Genomic DNA, 18,396 nt, shown 5'->3' with positions numbered 1-18,396 from the left:
CTCCCGTCAGAAAATGGGATGGTGTGAGTGCATCACAATCATCTCCTGGTGTGATGGGCCTGGAGTTCACCGCGGCTTCAATACTGATCGAGGTGGTGTTCAGTTGTTCCTCAGTGAGCTATGCGAGTCCCAGTACCTTCCGTAGGCAACGCTTTATAGTGCCCACCATTCTTTCCCACCATCCTCCCCACCAAGCCGCCCGGGAGACAATGAATTTCCAAGTAATACCGTGGTGGGCGAGGAACTGATAAGTTTTTGTGGTGATTAATGCCTTCCAAAGTTGGGCTAGTTCCATATTCGTGGCGTGGAATGTTTTCGCGTTATCTGTATATATCGTGTGGGGTAGTCCGCGTCTTCCGGCGAATCGCTGAAGTGCCATAAGAAACTTGTCCGTTGACAAGTCTGTACAGAGTTCGAGGTGTACAGCTCGTGTGGTAGCACATGTGAAAAGAGTGATATATGACTTGTGTGTTTCCTTCCCCACTTTGATGAATAGTGGGCCAGCAAAGTCTATTCCGGTTACAGCAAATGGTTTGGCAGGTGAAACTCGTTCAGGTGGCAGCGGTGCTTCGATCTGTTGCCCTCGTGGGTTCTTCAAGATCTTGCACGCGAGGCATGAGTATAGGATTCTTTTGATGGCCTGACGAGCTCTAAGGATCCAAAATTCGGTTCGCAGTTCGGATAGTACAGAACGAACACCAAAGTGATGAAGGCGGATGTGTGTCTCTCGAATAACCAATTGTGTGAAGTGGTGGGAACCGTCAAGGAGTACAGGATGTTTTTGTTCCCTATTTAGGCTAGTGCACTGCAGTCGACCTCCTAGACGTATCAGTCCATCTTCTAGGAAAGGATTGTATCGTGCGATTTTTGACTCTCTTGGCAGTGGTAAGTTATTCTGAAGTGCATGTAATTCGTTGGGGAAGGAATCTCTCTGGCCCACTTGAATCCAATACATTTTGGCAGCTGATAATTCGGGGCAGTAAGTTCTCCTGAAGATTTATTCTTCTGACGAATGTTGTGTAGGAAACGGAGAGTCCATGCTGTGATACGAATGAGCTTCCAGTATGAGCTGAATTTAAGTAAGTTCAAAAGGCTGGTTGGCGTAGATATCGACAAAACTTGGCTCTGCGTTTTCTTCCTCTTTTCTTCGGGAGGAAGTCGTACCATCGTTGGAGTATCGTTGTTTGGCCAGCATTCAGGGGGGCGTGTAAGCCAAGGCGCCCCATGCCACCAAATGTCCAAAGAATTCATTTGGTAGCCGAGGAGTCCACGTGAGAGGTGGTCAGCAGGATTGTCTGGTCCTGGGCAGTGTTTCCATTGCGTGGGAGTCGTGTGTGTTTGTATCTCAGTTACCCGGTTACAAACGAAGGTCTTCCATCTGTTAGGATCACAGCGAATCCAACTTAGTGTTATTGTAGAATCCGTCCACAGTATCGCACGGGCAATTTTAAAGTCTGTTGCGCGGCAAAAGTAACACAATAGTCTGGTCCCAACTACTGCTGCTAAAAGTTCGAGTCGAGGCAATGTCACCTTCTTAATAGGAGCAAGTCTGTTCTTGCTACAGACTAAATGGGTTACGACGTCATCATCTAAGACAGTACGAATGTACAAAGCTGCTCCATATGCCTTTTCCGAGGCGTCACAGAATACGTGCAGCTGAGAGTCTCTTCCATGAGCTGTAGATATCCATCTAGGGACACGTATATGTGACAATGAAGGTAAGCTAGATATCCAAGTGCGCCATCGTGCCCCTAAGTCCCAGGGCATAAGTTCATCCCAGCCAATTCCTCGGCACCATGTGTCCTGGAATAGCAATTTCCCAACAAGAGAAACTAGGGAAAACAGTCCGAGTGGGTCATAGAATTTAGCCGTACATTGTAAAAGGAGTCGTTTGGTGGCTGGCTCTTCTGACGACCTTCTGATGATTTCGCTAGGATCGATACAGAAGTAGTCACCTGCGGTGTTCCAGTCTACACCTAAAACTTGAGTCTGGGTGTGGAGTTCTCGCCCTTCTGCCCTCCAGATAGTGTGGAGTTGTTCACAGTTGGTAGCCCATTTTGATAAGGGGAGACTGATCAATTTCATTAGGGTTACAAGTTCATAGTATATAGTTATCACCAAATTATCACCTTCTACTGAGATCACAAAATCGTCCATGTATGCAGTCTTGTTTATAAGTGGCGCTACGGTGGGAAATGCTGTCATACACTTGTCGGCAAGTTCTCTTAGTGTTGCAGAAAGTAAAAATGGGCTGCAGGTCAGGCCGAATGGGAGTCTGTTAAAACGGTATTCTGTTAGTTCGTCCGTCGTTTGAAGATGTCCTGTTTGATCCTGGCTAATCTTGAACCAGAAAAATCTGGTCAAGTCTTTGTCCTTTTCGTTCAAGGTTAATTGAAGGAAAGCTTGTGTGATGTCTGCGACGATAGCCGTAGAATATAATCTGAAACGCAGTAAAATTTCCAGAATCTCTGGTAATAGGTTCGGTCCTACTTCTAATACCTCATTCAGAGGAGGTGCATTGTTTTCGTGAGATGAGGCATCAAAGACTATTCTCCACTTAGTGGTTCCGTATTTCTCCTTCCTCACTGCATGATGAGGGAGATAAAATAGCTCCTTTCCTGAGAGTGGGGTGGGAGCGACCTCTACTTGCCCCTTCGTAATGTAGTCTAGCATAAGATCGAAATACATTTGCTTAAATGTCTCTTGACGTTGAAATCTTTCCCTGAGGTGCTTGAATCGTTTCTCCGCGATAGGTCTGTTACTCGAAAGCACTTTATGTTGCATTTTGGGAAGTGTAACGACTGCTCGATGATCCTTTATAGAGAAAGATGCTCTAAACTCTTCAAGAAGTCTCGTATCCTTGTTGTTCACAGGTAGATCCTGATCGGCAGTAATCCCTATAGTTTCCAAGTCCCAAAAGCGTCTGAAATCATTGTCAGAGTGCAGAGGAGATCGGTCAGTCTGAGCAAAATTTACCACGGTTGCATGCACACAGGCTTGTGACTTGTTACCACTAAGTATCCAGCCAAACAGAGAAGGAACTAACACTAAGGTTTCAGAGTTGCGTATGGGCGAATTGTGCTTCACTATCTTCCAATAAAAATCGCCTCCTACAAGAATCTCCACGGGAAGATCTTCTGTTGAATCGGCTTTCGGATCTGCTAGCGTAATCTTACGGGCATCTGGTAAACTCTTTATATGGTGTGGAACCGAAGGCTGGTGAGAAATAACGTGAGTACTTTCGAAGGCAGTAAGTGGCACTGAAGAATTCTGCCAAAGTCCCTTCATACTAAACTGAACAAGCCTGCGGTGGCGTGGGCGTGTAGGGTTTGATTCAAAGGAACAAACGGTTAGTTCTTGTCGGTCTACCGTTTGCAGTTTCAGATCATCAATCAGCGATTTTGCTATGAAGCTGGACTGACTACCTGCGTCCAGTAGACATCGCGTTCTCCTGCTCAATCCTGTAGGTCCTGAGACGCATACTTGGGCTGTCTGAAGGTACGTGTAACCGTGGGGAGCGACAGATACCTTTCCAACGGAAGTAACGTTTGTCTGACCCGCAGGACCCCTAATATCCTTTCGTTCCTCACAAATGGACTTATGATGCAGTCTTTTACAGTTAACACACCGAGCCTTTTCTTTCTTTTTGCAATTTGAGAGTTTGTGCCCACGTTGAAGACAAAGAAAGCATCTGTTTGCTAGTTTCAATTTATCTATTCGATCATTAAGGCGTACGATCTTCTTACAGTCTTGCGCCCAATGACCGTCAGATTCACAAAAGACGCAGAATGGTTCCTTTACGCTGGTATCCTTCGGAGTCGGTCTTTTAGATTTCGCGTGTACGTGAAGTGTGGACGCTGTGGGAAGGTTACTAGAAGTGCTTGAAAATTCACCGCGTATCTTCTGCGTGGTAAGCGCCCCGTCGACTTCCTCGTTCAGAAACTCCATCAGTTGCAAAATGTCCCCTTTGGATATTCCTGTACGCTTGGCGTGAATTATCCAGCGGCGGCATATGTCATCCGGAAAAGCGCGTAAAATTTTCGGCGCGAGGACTCGACCGTATCCGTTCACGTCTTCCCCAAGTGCCCGGAGAGCTTGAATACGTCGCTGGCATTCAATGAATGTTGAATTAAGTTCCTCTGGGGTGGACAGCTTAATTGGTTTTATGGCTTCGAGATAATCTAAGTGGGCTTGAATTATTCGATCCTTGTTGCCATAACGCGCTCGGAGAATCCTCTTCGTTTCTGCGTACGTCTCGGCCGTCACCGCAATACCGTCCACTAAATGCTTTGGTTCTCCCGAGAGATAGCCGCGAAGAAAAATGTGTTTATTGATTGTAGTTACCGTCGGATCTTTGTCAACCGACTGCTCAAACTGCTCCCAGAATCGCGCCCATGTCTCAATATCGCCTGAAAAAGGCTCAAGTTTGATCGGCGGAAGTTTTACTGAAGCTGTGGGAACACTCATTGTTACAGACTGTGCCGGCGGATTGTCGGGAATCTTTATGTCTGCTACCGATTTCGCAAGCTGTTTCTCTATTTCGTGAGACAATCGGGAAATTGTGAGTTTCGCGGTGTCTATATAATCTTCGCATTTAGGAACATCTTCTTCGTATTCGCCATCGTCTAACAACTCGTGAATATCTTCATCTAATTTAACGAGGCGGTCCAGAACGCTTCCCAATCTGTCATTGTAATATTTATAATCCGCGATTTCCGATGTGTCGGGCAACCTTGCAACTTCCGCCACGAGTCGCGTAATGTTTGCTCTTTCTCTCATACGTTTTCTCTTTAGAGAGTGTAATTGCGCTTCTGGTTTGTGGTCTGGCACGTCCATTCCGTCCGATTACTCGAAAGTTTAAAGCAGTGTCGGCTAGCGATCAGCTGGTCCTAGTAAGGCGTTATCTTTGGTTCGCTAGTCGAAGTAGTTCAATTGATGGTCGCTAGATGGCAGCACTAGTCATAAACAATCTACAGGCGTAGCGTATGATCTGATAATTCGTTAAAGCGGTAATCGAACAGCTACAATAGCAGTACACAGCGGCAATAATGTAATCAGTTGCCTTTACAAATGGCACTACAAAACATGTTGCGTGATAATTCAATTGAACTTAGCTGTGTATGATGGCGGTTGTCGTCGAAGAGCTTGTTGCGTGGTGTAACAAATCGCTGCAGTAAACCCCGTCGTAGTATTGCCGCGTGACGTGCGTCCAGAATTCGGTTCACTACGACAATCGTGGAATTGTCTCGGGCAAAGTCTTTCCCGGGTTTCGGCACCAAATTCTTATGTCGTGAATCACAGTAGAGCAGCGATTAGCAGTCCAACAACACTTTATTCCATAGTCACAGAACATACAATATAACAAGTCAAAGATACATTGTCCTAAGAGTAAACAAACAGTCTCTCACTTGCGAGAAGTACATCACTCTGTGACAAGAGGAAGCCATTGCCGGCCTTTGTGGCCGAGCGGTTCTAGGCGCTTCAGTCCAGAACCGCGCTGCTGCTATGGTCGCAGGTTCGAATCCTGCCTCGGGCATGGATGTGTGTGATGTCCTTAGGTTAGTTAGGTTTAAGTAGTTCTAGGTCTAGCGGACTGATGACCTCAGATGTTAAGTCCCATAGTGCTCAGAGCCGTTTTTGAGGAAACCATTAATGGTTGTTTTCCACTGGGCAGCAGGTCAGGGGTTGAAGTGTGGGCACGTTGGACCTAAAACAGTTAGCCTAACCTGACGTGCATTATCCACTTAGTGATGCAGTTACAGCTATGCAGAAAACATCAGCGTCGTGACGTTTGTGACGTACTTGTGGGAAGGCTGTTACAGATAAAAAACAAGTAACTCACTGAATTGCATATGTTTTAAGGTACCAATTATCACAACATCTCATCTTATATTCCTAACACTATAGATTTATGTACACACACACACACACACACACACACACACACACACATATATATATATATATATATATATATATATATATATATATATATATATATATATATATATCAGTTTTTGTGTAAAAGTAAACCGATGAGGTAATTGAAGTAAGCTAAATGTTGTAGAAATGGAAAATGTGAGAACAGGAAAGACAGCTAAATGCTGTATATATGTAAGATGTAAACTGAATTTGTAATCGGTATTCTATGTATGTCTTTGTAATATTCTATAATATATTGGGCTGCTTGAACAAATATACCAGACACTATATTCCATCTCCTGCTTACATTATACAGGCAGGATGATTCTTTAATGATGTCAAAAACTTTTCAGGTTGATGTAGAAGGGTAAATGTATCAATCTGAGATAAGGCAGCCCTGTCCAGAAAAGAATGAGCCTAAAGTCACAAGCGATAATTGTTCTTATACTTCGGACAGTGGAATACATGCACCAGTACATATTACCCATGTTCTCTGAACACGTCCCACTTGTTATTCGTCAACCCATGTGGTTGCAATGTGATGAAACCCCACGTCACGTTGGACTGAGGGTTTGTGAACACTAGGATCAGACAGTCTCTGGGAAAGGCACTCGATTTCTTCTTGCTAGGCCATGTGAAAAATCTTGTCTATGAGAGGGCTGTCGAGACTGAAAAGAACCTCCTGTCAAGAATTCACGCTGCCTGCAACACTGTTCAAACGACACCAGGAATGAAACTTCCTGGCAGATTAAAGCTGTGTGGTCGACCCAGACTTGAACTCGAGACGTTCCTTTCACGAGCAAGTGCTATACTAACTGAGCGACCCCAGCACGATCCGATCTCACTGCTTTACTTCCGCCAGTACCTCATCTCGATCCCAGTTTCGAATATTGGTCCGACACTCAGTTTTAATCTGCCAGGAAGTTTCATATCAGCGCACACTCAGCTGCAGAGTGAAAAATTCATTCTGAAGACACCAGGGATATCAAAACGGCTACGGTAGATTTTTGTGCGACAATACCATGCTTGCAATGACGCTGTTGGATACCATTCTGAACAACTATTCTAAATGTAGCACCTAGTCATACTTGTGTACGTAAATGGAATTGATTTTTACTGTGCCAGTGACAGAATTTTTCGGTCTCTCGGACTTCAAGTTACATGCGTCGTTACTGGTCCATCAACATTGGAAGTAATGTGAGAATATTCAGAGGGAGTTCTGCGTCATGACCAGAGGTCCGAAGTTGGGGCCCTTAGTGTGACTGTTGCACGAGTGTATGGCGGAACTTGAGTAGGTTTTCGCTAATAACTTTCGAGTCAGACAGCAGCAGCTGGCAGAGACAGAAGTAGCAACAGAGAAGTAACTGAATTAGCGACTTTTACGAGTTCATAACCAGGAGCGAATTGTATCATCTCATCTGTGTGCTTTAATAGTTTAGTTTCTTGAGTTCCGTTAATTTAATATCTAATAGACACAGTTCTAGCGTTTTCGTTTGCCTCAGAAAGTAAATCGAGTTTGTGACATATTGCAAGTACGTAATCAGGAGCGAATTATTTAGTCTCACCTGAGTGCTTCGGTAGTTCGGTTTTTTAATCTCTGCATATTAATCTAATTTATTAGACACAGTTCTTGCGTTTTCGTCAGGGTCTACAGTAGAGTTTTGCAGCATGCATCGATAGTTCGTTTGCCTTAGTAGTGTAGTTTTACACGGTCTTTAGTATGGATAGGGACTGTGACTGTTGTGTGCGGATGCGAGCTGAGTTGGTGACAATTCGCTCTCAGCTCAAGGCTATGATGGCTTCGGTTACATTGCCTGAAGAGCTGCAGTGGACGATCATCACTGTTGTGGGCTGGCCGTGGGGATCCAATGGACGTCCAGCAAGTCCAAGTCCTCTGATCGGTCGTCACCAGCGGCCAGCCCAGTTACTGCTCTCACTGAGGTTGACCCCTCACCCACGGTCGAGTGGGAGGCCGCCTCGGGGCGAGGCAGGTGGCGAAAGGCTTCCCAGGGGGCCACACGTAAGGCGTCCCCAGTTAGCCTTACAAACAGGTTCCAGGTGCTGTCTGAGGTTGACACAGTCCCTTAACCAGATGCAGTCGCTTGACCTGTTTCAGAGGAAACCTCTCAGCCTGCAAGATCCGGGCAGTAACAGAAGGTGGGATTATTGGTAGCGGGGAGCTCCAATGTTAGGTGCATTATGGGGCCCCATAGGGACATGGTTGCGAAGAAGGGGAAGAAAGCCAACCTCCACTCCATGTGTACACCAAGTGGAGTCATTACAGACATGGAAAGGGCCCTTCCAGATGCCACAAACAGTATAGGGTGCAGCCAACTGTGGGTGGTGGCTCACATTGGTGTGTGTCGCTTTGGATCAGAAAAGATTCTCTCTGGTTTCGAGCGGTTAGCAGAAGTGGTAAAGGCTGCCAGCCTTGCTTGCAAGATGAAAGTAGAGCTCAGCATTTGCAACATACTCGACAGGACATATTGCGAACCTCTGGTGCAGAGTCGAGTGGAGGGTCTGAGTCAAAGGCTCAGACGGTTCTGCAACTGTGTAGGCTGCAGATTTCTCCACTTATGCCATGGGGTGGTTGGATTTCGGGTTCTGATGAATAGGTCAGGAGTCCACTATACGCAGGAGGCGGCTACACGGGTAGCAGGGGCTGTGCGGCGTGGACTGGGCGGTTTCTTACGTCACAGGGATCTTGGGAAAACACAAAAAGGGCTTCAGTCTGAAAGGATGCAGGCCGAACATAGGAAGAACGTAGACAGAGGTACCGTCAGTATAATAGTTGAAAGTTGTCGTAGCTGTGTTGGGAAAGTACCATAGCATCAAGTGCTAATAGAAATCAGTAATGCTCAAATCGTTAGAGGCACTGAAAGCTGGCTAAAGCCGGATATAAGCTCAACCGAAATTTCTGCGAAAAACCTGACGGTGTTCCGAATGGACAGGCTAAATACAGTTGGCGATGGCGTGTTTGCCGCTATTAGAAGTAGTTTATCTTGTCGCGAAATTGAAGAAGATGGTTCCTGAGAGTTAGTATGGGCAGAGGTAATTCTTGGCAACAGGAGTAAAATAATAATTGGATCCTGTTACCGACCTCCCAATTCGAATGATACAGTTGCTGAAAGGTTCAAAGAAAACTTGAATTTAATCTCAAACATGTACCTGACTCATACAATTATCATTGGGGGCGGCTTCAATTTACCCTCGATATGTTAGCGAAAATACGTGTTTAAATCCGGAGGTACGCATAAAACATCATCTGAATTTGTGCTAAACGCATTCTCTGTAAATTATTTCGAGTAGTTAGTTCATATGGCTCTGAGCACTATGGCACCTAACATCTGAGGTCATGAGTCCCCTAGAACTTAGAACTACTTAAACCTAACCAACCTAAGGACATCACACACATCCATGCCCGAGGCAGGATTCGAACCTGCGACCGTAGCAGTAGCGCAGTTCCGGACTGAAGCGCCTAGAACCGCTCGGCCACACCGGCCAGCAGTAGTTAGTTGATGAGCCCACGCGAATAGTAAACGGTTGTGAAAACACACTTGACCTCTTAGCAACAAATAATCCTGAGCTAATAACAAACATCAAAACGGATACAGGGATTAGTGAACACAGAGTTGTCGTTGAGAGATTGAAATTTGTAACCACCAAAGCCTCCAAAAATAAACGAAAAGTATACCTGTTCAAAGAAGCAGATAAAAGTTCACTTGACGCCTTCCTGAGAAACAGTCTCCACTCCTTCCAGATTTGCATTTGGAAAACAAAGTGAGGGAGGCGCTTTCAGGATGTCTGTTTTGTACGATAAAATGGTGTGAGGCATGCTTCACATTCCTGAAGACGACTTTCTACCAGGTACTGCTGTTAAAGCCCCCTTTGTCTTCATACGAGATGAAGCGTACCTCCTTCTCACAAGGGAACCTCCCACCTCCCCATCGCACCCCCCCCCCCCCCCCCGATTTAGTTATTAGTTGGCACAGTGGATAGGCCTTGATAAACTGAACACAGATCAATCGAGAAAACAGGAAGAAGTTGTGTGGAACTGTGAAAAAATAAGCAAAATATACAAACTGAGTAGTCCATGGGCCACATAAGCAACATAATGGGGAATGTGATTTTAGGAGCGCCGTGGTCCCGTGGTTAGCGTGAACAGCTGCAGAACGAGGGGTCCTTGGTTCAAGTCTTCCCTCGAGTGAAAAGTTTACTTTCTTTATTTTTACATAGTTATCATCTGTCCGTTCGTTCATTGACGTCTCTGTTCACTGTAATAAGTTTAGTGACTGTGTTTTGCGACCGCATCGCAAAACCATGCGATTAGTAGACGAAAGGACGTGCCTCTCCAATGGGAACAGAAAACATTTGATCGCAAGATCATACGTCAACCGATTCCTCCACAGGAAAACACGTCTGATATATTCTATACGACACTGGTGACGGCATGTGCGTCACATGACAGGAATATGTTGTCGACCCACCTAACTTGTACACTTGGCGAATGGGTAAAAAGATACTTCTACCTTGCCCGATTTAGGTTTTCTTGTGGATGTGATAATCACTCCCAAAAAAAAGTGATGAAAACATAAGAGTTTGTCACATAAACTGAATATAAAAAATTAAACTTTTCACTCGATGGAAGATTTGAACCAACGACCTTTCGTTACGCAGCTGCTCACGTTACAACGAGACCACGGCGCTCCCGCGTTCCCATTGTTCTTAATGTTGCCTATCTTCCATTGAACTACTCAGTTTGTATATTTTGCTTATTTTTTCACAGTTCCACACAACTTCTTCCTGTTTTCGCAATTGATCTGTGTTCAGTTTTTCAAGGCCTATCCACTGTGCCAACTTATAACTAAATCTGAGGGGGGTGCGATGGGGAGGTTCCCTTGTCAGACACCTGACGAAACCTTTTGCCAGGAGAAATCTTGATTGCTCGAACGAAAAGTTCAACAAAGTTCTTTCACGAACAAGAAAAACTGTTGAATGTGCCTTTGGAATTGCGGCTGCAAAGTGGCGATTACTAAACAAACCAATTGAAACGAAAGTAGAGACTGCAGAACTGATCGTGAAAGTGTTTCCGTTTTACATAATGTGATTGTGGAGAAAGAGAATGTACTGAACAATGTGGAGTACAGAGACGTACTTCCTGGAGTTCAGCCATCAAGAAGAAACAATGCAGCTCCTGCTGAAGCTACCGAAATAAGGAATCTGTTTAAGCCTTTCTTTAATGAATAAAATATGGTGTAATGCAACAGACAATATGCTGCTTATGTTTCACATAAATAAGTAATCTGTTTCAGTGTTCGTATAATGAAGAAAGTATTGTGTAATGAAATTAAATTGAAATGCGACTGATGTGTTCCACATTTTATTGCAACTTCTTTCCACAGTTTATCCAGTATGAAACGGTTGTGATGATCTGCATGCCTCTGGTCCGAGATGGCGTTCCGTTCAAAAACGGCTGAAATAATCATTTGCTTTAAATCTTCACTCATTGTTTGTGGCCTGTACAGAAACTGCATCCAACTGACAATATTGTGCGCTATGGGACACGAAAGTACCACGTGGGCAACAAGCTGTCAAACAGCGCTCTGCTAGAGTGACCTCGAAGCAGCCAATCACAGTACAAATTTCAGGCCGGGCGGCGATGGTCGTAGCGCGAAACACAAACCAGCTTGATATCATCGCTTCGCGAGGATCGTAGCGAGTAGCGAGCAGCTAGCTGCGCGAGCTGCGAGGGTGCGCGCTAAATGGGGCGATAGGATTCTGTGGGTTTGATTCATCATCATCGCCGTGCCATAAACGCGCCCTAACACGGATGCTTGGATGAGGACGAAAATTTGTTGTAAGAAAAAGGGAATTCGATAAAGGCGATACGATGTACTGCAGCTGATTTCCCGAGATGTTTTCGTTTATGGAAACGTTTTAGATAAGAGTGTGCTTCCCACACTGTGATAATATTTTGTAATCGGACCCTTTTCCTCTAACAAAACTTGAGGTTCTCTGAGCGCCGGAATGACCAATGACACGTTAACTGAAGAAAATGGGATGGATATGTTGGACTAGACCCTCTCTGACCACCACGGATTAGGTTCTAGCTTAACCATGTTCGTCTGCTGCAAGGCAGATCATTTTGTACGAAAACCTGAAAACGACTACGTACCGTGCTTCAGAGAGAATAGACACACTTAAACACCTACTCCATTATGATTTAACGGAGATTATTTTCCATAAATTTTGCACTGTATCATGGCAAGAAAAGGTGGTACACGCTGTTATCTGCACGTATGACGGTTTTCAAAGGAATGGTAATGGTTAGCCATAGACATTTGGACACAGCATAATATGCTAGAAAATTTTAATGATCATTATCTGTGAAATAGAGGTTATCGAATTTTCAAATGGTAATGATTTGGCGGTTATCATAAGTAATGTAATTAGAACATGAAATTTTTAATATATATATATATATATATATATATATATATATATATATATATATATATATATATTAGCAAAATATGTAACTGACTGAAGCGCTTTTTCTGTGCAGATGATGAGGAAACAGAAAGAATAAAAGCTGCCATCGAAGAGTTCAATAATTTCACTTGTGTGAGTTTTCGGCCTGCCACGGAAAATGACACGGATTATATTGTAATAACTGGTAAAACGGACGGCTGCTACACAACGATTGGGAGAGCAGGCGGCGAACAGGTGCTTAATTTGGAGCCTCCGGCTTGTATTTACAAGAAAGGCTGTATATTCCATGAATTCATGCATGCCCTTGGATTCAGTCATGAGCATAATTCACCTATACGTGACAAATACGTTCGAATACACACGAAAAATATCGCAAAAGGTAAGAAGACTGGAAAGTCTCTGAGTAGACTTATTATTTTAATTTTATCGTTTGTCATAGACTCATTCACTGGGTTGTTTCCCCAGTTATCGGGTGGACAAAATAATACGTTCTGTGTTCTATGGTCGTAGCTTAGTAAGCCCAAACAGTTGGTGCTCCTAGAGAACAATGCGCGAATCGTCTGAATGATGATCAACGCAGTTTTATAGAATGCCTTACGAAGGGAATGTTCCAATTTCCAGAGTAATGTTGGAATAGAATAACGTGTAAGTAATTTATTTTTGCAATATGAACGACATTACTGATGCAAATCGCTCTGGTTTACAACCTGATGGCAGCGTTAAAGTACCGCAACGTTTTGTTTCATCGTCTTCTAGCGAAGTGCCAAGATACGTATCGGCGTCTGGCTTTTGTCTCATGGAAGCACCACAGGGCTTTGCCCGTATGACTTCTAACGTGGCTTTAATGTTTAATGATTGATGAAAATGGTAGTGTTTATGTATTTGAATGATTATATGCATGTATGACTATTGTCTGCTATCTGTTACGGCCTACATTATCTGTTAAATGTGAATATATACTGATGGGTCAAAACATTATCTCGACGAGGTTAATAGTTTGTCTGTCTGTCTTTGGAACGAAATACATAAACGATTCTGCGTATCAGGCGTCCGACTGTTTGTTGGCAGGTATGTGGAGGTATGTGGCATTAGATGTCTACGCACAGATATGCAATTCGCGCAAATAACGGACAGCAGATTTGCATATGCGGTGATGGCGCCCGATAGTGATCCGGATGGGTTCAATAGGATTTACATCAGGCGAATTGGGTCACCGAGACATCAACGTGAGTTCACTATAGTGTTCGTCAAACCACTGCAGCACGGATCTGGCTCCGAGACGCGGACAATATACTACTAAAAGGTGACGTCGCCGACGGAAAAGGCATCAAGTACGAAGGGATGCAGGAGGTTCGCAGCTGTCAGCGTGTCTCCAATTACTGCCATAAGTCCCACGCAAGGGCGGGAGAGTGCGTTCCATAGCATAATACTGCTCCCACCAGCCTGCGTTCGTAGAGCGCTGCTCGTTTCGAGCCGCCGTTCAACTCGATGACGACCTTTGTGGAGACGACCAGCGACCTAGTTTAGCAAAAGTGTGATTCATCTGAAGAACCGACATGTTTCCGTTGATCTACTGTCGAATCCCGATGGTTGCTTGCCCACTGCAATCGTAATTGACATTTTCATTGGGTCAACACGTTTACACGTTGGGGTGGTTTATTTATTTACACGTCATGTTCCGCGGGGCTAGACTGAGAAGCAAATCTCCAAGGTCATGAAACGTGCCAGTACTCGAAATTCCAACAAAAAAGTAATAACAGATAAAAATAAAACGTTTATAAACCTAAAAAAATGTCCTCCCTAAGCTTAAGTAAACGGAATCATCAATGCAACAAGAATCAACTTAATTTTTCAAGGAACTCCTCAACAGAATAGAAAGAGTGATCCGTGAGGAAACTCTTCAGTTTCGATGTGAAACGCGTGGATTACTGCTAAGATTTTTGAATTCGAGTTGTAGCTTATTGAAAATGCCTGCAACAGTATACAGCACACATTTCTGCGCATGAGTCAAGGAAGTCCGATCCAAACGCAGGTTTGATTTCTGCCGAGTATTAACTGAGTGAAAGCTGCTTATTCTTGGGAATAAGCTAATTAATATTGTTAACAAGAAATGACAGTAAAGAATATATACATTGAGAAGCCAATGTCAAAATACCCGGACTCGTGAACAGGGGTCGACAAGAGATTCGTGAACTTACACCACTTATTGCCCGAACCGTCCATTTCTGAGCCAAAAATATCCTTATAGAATGGGAAGAGTTACCCCAAAATATAATACCATACGACATAAGCGAATGAAAATCAACAAAGTAGACTAATTTTCGTGTCGAACGATCACTCACTTCATTTACCGTAAAATGGCAGTCTTTGAACAAGACCTTGAAAGTGGGCTTTCCACGACAGTTGACTGTCTATCTGAAATTTGAACTGTCAGTTTCACTAATCATATGCCCATATGGAATTAAAACGTCTATTTTGATGAATTGTGTGTTAGAAACTGTAAAAACCGAGTCTTACTGTGATTTAGCATTAGTTTATTTTCTACAAGCCTTGAACTTATGTCATTAACTGCTCTATTTGAAACCGAGCCAATGTTGCACACAACATCCTTTACTACCAAGCTAGTGTCATCAGCAAACAGAAATATTTTAGCGTTACCAGTAGTACTGGAGGACATATCATTTATATAAATATGGAACAGGAGTGGCCCCATCACTGATCCCTGGGGCACCCCCCACTTGACTGTACCCCACGCAGACCCCATATCACAGCCATTCTCATCATTGTGAATAATAACCTTTTGCTATCTGTTGCTAAAGTAAGAGGTGAACCAACTGTGAGCTACTCCCCATATTCCGTAGTGGTCCAACTTCTGGAGCAATATTTTGTGATCAACACAATGAAAAGCCTCACTTAAAGCAAAAAATATGCCTGGCATTCGAAACCTTCTGTTTAACCACCCAGTACCTCACAGAAAAAGAGAATATGGCATTCTCAGCTGATAAACGACTTCTAAAGCCGAAGTCTTCATTTGATAGCAAATTGTATGATATAAAATGGTCAATTATCCTTACATACCCAGACTCTTCAATAACATTAGCAAACACTGATGGCATAGAAATAAGTCTAAAATTGATTACATTACCCCTTCCTCTCTTTTTATAGAGCGGCTTTACTACTGAGTACTTTAATCGTTCAGAAAACTGACTGTCCCTAAAGGAAAAAATACAAATATGGCTAACATGCTCGCACAGTACTTTAATATTCTGCTAGGCACTCCATCATATCCATGAGAGTCCTTCGTCTTTAGTGATTTAATTATTGACTCAATCTCCCCCTTGTCTGTATCACAGAGGAGTCCTTCAGACATCAATCTCGGAAAGGCATTTGCCAAGAGAGTTATATGACACTGTAAATTTTTATTTAATTCGCCAGCAATGTTCAGAAAACTTTGTAAAATTTGTACATATATCCGATTTATCAGTAACAGAAATATTTTTAAAAATTGTTAAGGTTTTCGTGGCCACTTGTTGACAAACTGCCTATTGGCTTCTGTCTCGGGCTCTTCGGCCGACGTTCATCTAATGATTTTTCTGACGTTTCGCCAGCCACTCGTGATGGCGAAACGTCAATAAAATCATTAGATGAACGTCGGCCGAAGAGCCCGAGACAGAAGCCAACAGGCAGTTTGTCAGAAATATTTTTGCTATGAACTGACTTTATATTGTCCACCAGACACTTCCTTCACAACTGACTATATTGTTTTAATTTTATCCTGCGAATTAGCTATTCTATTTGCGTACCACATACTCTTTGCCTTCCTAATAACATTTATAAGCAGCTTACAGTACTGTTTGTAATAGACTACTGTAGCTTCATTGCGACTCCTTCTAACATTTTGATATAATTCCCGCTTTTTTCTACATGATATCCTTATCCCACGAGTCAGCCACCTATGCTGCCTTTTACCCCGTTTAGAACGTTCTAATGGAAAGCAATTCTCGAAGAGCATGACAAATCTGTTAAGGAAAGCATTATATTTGTCATATATGTTATCGGCATCCTGCCATTCTTGTTCCTTGACGAGGTTTACAAAATTAGCTACTGCCACTGGGTTAACTTTCGTACATAGTTTGTAATTAAATGTGACATTTGTTTGAGTACAAAAACCTTTTAGTGTTAAAATATGTGTATCATGGTCTGAAAGGCCCTTCACCCATTCACTAACAGAATGCCTATCTAGTGATGAAGAATGAATAAAAATATTGTCACGTAGAAGAAGGTGTAATCAGAAGAATGACAGACACTAACTTCACTTAACGAAGGTTTATTCAGCACTTGCACATACAAGAACGCGGAGCCAACTCACTCCGGCCAGAACACATACAGTATACATCCAGATACAGAACATTCCGGTACAATGGTGCTTGACATATGTGGATACTTCTAGAATGTACTCGAACCGAATATAGAAATTTAAAATGGTACAATGCATGTGAGTTTTGAACTCACGACCCTCAAATCAACAACCACTTCACCACGGTGCTACTCAGCTTCTTCTGCGACACTGTTCCCTCCTTAAGTGAACAGAGTCTCGGCGTTACGTCCTCCTAGTCCGGGATCGAGTCATCGGTCCTGCATACTCCGACTCCCGATAACTGATGCTCCCCCTGGCGGTCATCTCCTTGTTGTTGTTGTGGTCTTCAGTCCTGCGACTGGTTTGATGCAGCTCTCCATGCTACTCTATCCTGTGCAAGCTTCTTCATCTCCCAGTACCTACTGCAACCTACATCCTTCTGAATCTGCTTAGTGTATTCATCTCATGGTCTCCCCCTACGATTTTTACCCTCCACGCTGCCCTCCAATACTAAATTGGTGATCCCTTGATGCCTCAGAACATGTCCTACCAACCGATCCCTTCTTCTGGTCAAGTTGTGCCACAAACTCCTCTTCTCCCCAATCCTATTCAGTACCTCCTCATTAGTTATGTGATCTACCCATCTAATCTTCAGCATTCTTCTGTAGCACCACATTTCGAAAGCTTCTATTCTCTTCTTGTCCAAACTACTGTATTTACCGTCCATATTTCACTTCCATACATGGCTACACTCCACACAAATACTTTCAGAAATGACTTCCTGACACTTAAATCTATACTCGATGTTAACAAATCTCTCTTCTTCAGAAACGCTTTCCTTGCCATTGCCAGTCTACACTTTATATCCTCTCTACTTCGACCATCATCAGTTATTTTGCTCCCCAAATAGCAAAACTCCTTTACTACTTTAAGTGTCTCATTTCCTAATCTAATACCCTCAACATCAACCGACTTCATTCGACTACCTTCCATTATCCTCGTTTTGCTTTTGTTGATGTTCATCTTATATCCTCCCTTCAAGACACCATCCATTCCGTTCAACTGCTCTTCAACCTTTGCTGTTTCTGACAGAATTACAATGTCATCGGCGAACCTCAAAGTTTTTATTTCTTCTCCATGGATTTTAATACCTACTCCGAATTTTTCTTTTGTTTCCTTTACTGCTTGCTCAATATACAGATTGAATAACATCGGGGAGAGGCTACAACCCTGTCTTACTCCCTTCCCAACCACTGCTTCCCTTTCATGTCCCTCGACTCTTATAACTGCCATTTGGTTTCTGTACAAATTGTAAATAGCCTTTCGCTCTCTGTATTTTACCCCTGCCACCCTTAGAATTTGAAAGAGAGTATTCCAGTCAACATTGTCAAAAGCTTTCTCTAAGTCTACAAACGCTAGAAACGTAGGTTTGCCTTTCCTTAATCTTTCTTCTAAGATAAGTCGTAAGGTCAGTATTGCCTCACGTGTTCCAGTATTTCTACGGAATCCAAACTGATCTTCCCCGAGGTCGGCTTCTACTAGTTTTTCCATTCGTCTGTAAAGAATTCGTGTTAGTATTTTGCAGCTGTGGCTTATTAAAGTGATTGTTCGGTAATTCTCACATC

At 43.4% G+C, this 18,396-nt stretch overlaps 1 protein-coding gene across 2 annotated transcripts in view; it reads left to right on the top strand.

Annotated features, from left to right (window-relative positions):
• The window catches only part of LOC126234396 (zinc metalloproteinase nas-14-like), a 300,270-nt gene that overhangs the window by 68,613 nt on the left and 213,261 nt on the right, over positions 1-18,396 (top strand). For both annotated transcript variants that reach the window (XM_049943093.1, XM_049943087.1), the window contains one exon: positions 12,488-12,793. In XM_049943093.1, the coding sequence (XP_049799050.1) occupies positions 12,488-12,793 (306 nt within the window). The remainder of the gene's footprint in view (positions 1-12,487; positions 12,794-18,396) is intronic.

This window comes from Schistocerca nitens, chromosome 1, assembly GCF_023898315.1.
Source record: "Schistocerca nitens isolate TAMUIC-IGC-003100 chromosome 1, iqSchNite1.1, whole genome shotgun sequence".
Taxonomy (NCBI): Eukaryota; Metazoa; Arthropoda; class Insecta; order Orthoptera; family Acrididae; genus Schistocerca; species Schistocerca nitens.
Note: the sequence above shows the minus strand (reverse complement) of the source record. Positions and strands in the feature narration are given on the sequence as shown.